Source organism: Triticum aestivum, unplaced genomic scaffold (genome assembly GCF_018294505.1).
Source record: "Triticum aestivum cultivar Chinese Spring unplaced genomic scaffold, IWGSC CS RefSeq v2.1 scaffold56191, whole genome shotgun sequence".
NCBI lineage: Eukaryota > Viridiplantae > Streptophyta > Magnoliopsida > Poales > Poaceae > Triticum > Triticum aestivum.
The window spans coordinates 26,047-28,998 of record NW_025226290.1 but is presented as its reverse complement, the minus strand read 5'-3'; the positions used below and the strand labels follow the sequence as shown (position 1 = coordinate 28,998).

The 2,952-nt window shown below is 45.8% G+C and overlaps 1 protein-coding gene across 1 annotated transcript in view; it reads left to right on the top strand.

Annotated features, from left to right (window-relative positions):
• The first annotated feature begins 752 nt into the window (after positions 1-752).
• The window catches only part of LOC123172551 (chaperone protein ClpB1-like), an 8,769-nt gene continuing 6,569 nt past the window's right edge, over positions 753-2,952 (top strand). The window contains exons 1-3 of the mRNA XM_044589501.1: positions 753-1,811; positions 2,231-2,349; positions 2,462-2,802. Of these exons, the coding sequence (XP_044445436.1) occupies positions 992-1,811; positions 2,231-2,349; positions 2,462-2,802 (1,280 nt within the window). The 5' untranslated portion in view covers positions 753-991. The remainder of the gene's footprint in view (positions 1,812-2,230; positions 2,350-2,461; positions 2,803-2,952) is intronic.

Below are 2,952 nucleotides of genomic sequence, written 5' to 3'. Positions count from 1 at the left end.
ACTAAGTTTGACCAAATTTATATTAAAAAATATAAACATCTACAATACCAAATATATATGGTATGAAACTACATTTCCTAATGAATCTAGCAATATTAATTTGGTATTGTGAATGTTAATATTTTTTTCTATAACTTTGGTCAAAGTAGAGATACTTTAACTTCGGACAAAACTTACATATAGACTAAAAAGGACCGGAGAGTTGAAATACTTTTTTCTTTAAACTTTTTCTATGTATAGGGCTGCAGTTTAGTCTGTGCGAGGTGAAATACCGACGGGGCGACTTAGGATGGTTGGGAAGGAACGAACGACGGACTTCCCCCCCCCCACACACACACACACAAGAAAACAGAAAAAAAATCCACATCCAATTTTCAATTCCAATTCCAATTTGCAAGAGGATGTGGCAACAAGTCCATTGACCAACTCTTTGGCAATCTGTCTCTATTATCACATGCCGATAGTCTCAAAATTTAGCAAATAACACGCCTTCCTGCAATGCCATAGATTCAGCCATTAAAGGATCATTCACTCCCTGGAAAGGTTTGCTCCAAACTCCGAGCAATGAGGAGGACCATACCACCCGACCCACACCAACCTTAATCTCATCATCAAGGTTTAGAGGGTTTTTCGTCTGTGCGAGGTGAAATACCACGTGGACGAGAGGGCGACGTACGATTGTTGGAATAGTAACGGACGAAGAAACGCTCCGTACTTTTCCCCACACAAATCCACATCCAATTTCCGAGAGGTGGTCGTTCTCTTCTATATACCGAGACGGATTGGAAGAGATCTGTCGTATACTCATAAATACAGTACATCTTGCGGCACATCGGCAATACAGACAAGATATAGAGAGACACACGGCGATTAACGATCTTTGTGCTGCACCTGCACGTGGAATCGTATCGAAACGGATCGAACGCTTTTGTCGGCGCTTTCATATTCTTGTTCCTCACTTGCAGTTGGAGAGCTCGATCGTATAGTAGCTATGTCGTGGTCTTCCCCGGAAAGCATGCTCTTCGTCGGAGCATCGGCCGTTGCCAGCGCTGCTCTAGCCTGGGCAACGTGGACGTTGCTCGACGAGTTCAAGTACGACAAACGCCCTTCGGAAACAAACTACAACGAACTCATCGGCGTCAAGCCCCTGGACGCCACCGGCAGCCTCAGGACCTTGGATGCTACCACGACCGACCCCGTCATCGGCCGCGACGACGAGATTGACCGCGTCGTCTGCATCCTCTGCCGGCGCACGAAGAACTGCGCCGCACTCGTCGGCGCCGCGGGGGTCGGCAAGACGGCCATCGTTGAGGGCCTCGCACAGCGCATCGCGGCCGGGAACGTCCCCGAGACGCTTGTCGGCGCACGCATCGTGGAGGTTGACATGGGGGCCATGATGGCCGGGACGCACTGGCGCGGCATGTTTGAGCAGCGCATCAAAGACGCCATCAAGGAGGCAGAGGAGGCGGAAGGCAAGGTCATCTTGTTCATCGACGAGATGCACATGGTCGTTGGCGCCGGCGGGCACAAGGGAGGCCCCATAGACGCCGCCAACATCCTCAAGCCGGCGCTGGCCCGCGGCCGCATCCGTTGCGTGGGCGCCACGACCTCCGAAGAGTATCAAAAATATGTTCAGACAGATGCCGCACTTGAGCGGCGGTTCCAGAAGGTTGTCGTCGAGGAGCCAAGTGTGCATGCAACCGTTGCCATCCTGCGAGGGCTGAAGCCAAGGTACCAAGAACACCATGGCCTGCAAATCCAGGACGATGCTCTTGTAGCCGCTGCACATCTCGCTGCCCGCTACATTACTGGTACCTATACATACATACTTCAAGAATTCAGTTTACTCTTAGAGTATCACTTAATTATACCCCCTCCGTATACAGAAATACTCTGATAAAGAGACTCAGAGAGTACTATATACTCCCACCATTTCTTTTTAGTCTGCATATAAGATATGATCAAAGTCAAACTTTATTAACTTTGACTATGTTCATAGAAAAGAATATCAAGATTCACAATATGAAATCAATACTCTTAGATGCATTATGAAATTGATTTTCATACCATATAGATTTAGTATTATAGATGTTGATATTTTGTTTTTACAAAGTTGGTCAAACTTTATAAAGTTTGACTTTGACCAAATCTTATATGCGGACTAAAAAGAAACGGGGAGAGTATATGATTGTTTATGTTGAAGATAATTGATGTATCTGATCATTGCCAGGCCGCAAATTCCCTGATAAAGCAATTGATCTTATGGATGAGGCATGCGCTACAATAAAGATGCACGCCGACAAACAAACGACCCTGGAAATTGTTGTTGGCCCTGGACATGTAGCACGGGTAAGTCCTAATCATATCCGTGAATAATTAATTCCCATATGTAATTTGTTTTCGGGGAATTCCTGTATGCTTTCAATGTGTTGTGTTCCTCACATCTAAAATTCATTTGAAGGTTGTGAGCCGATGGACTAAAATCCCTCTCGCTACACTTGACCAAGAGGAGAACGAGAAGTTGATCCACCTTGCGAAAAAATTGCATGAGCGTGTTATTGGCCAGGATGAAGCTGTTAATTTGGTTGCGCAAGCAGTCCTACGTTCTAGGCTCGGATTTGGACAAATCGGACAACCGATAAGTGCATTCCTCTTTTTGGGCCCGATTGGCGTCGGAAAGACAGAACTTGCTAAAGCCCTCGCTGAGAAGATATTTGACAACGAGAAGGCATTGATTCGCTTTGATATGTCGGAATATGCTGATAGTGGATCTGTGTCACGTCTCACCGGAGGATCTCGAAGGTTTGATTCTTAAACTTGATATACACTTTTTGTTTCTAGGCACACACATATCTCAAATAACAAAATTTGATTTTCTAAAGCTATGAAGAATATGGACAACTCACCGAGAAAGTCAAGAGGCTCCCATATAGTGTTATCCTTTTCGACCAA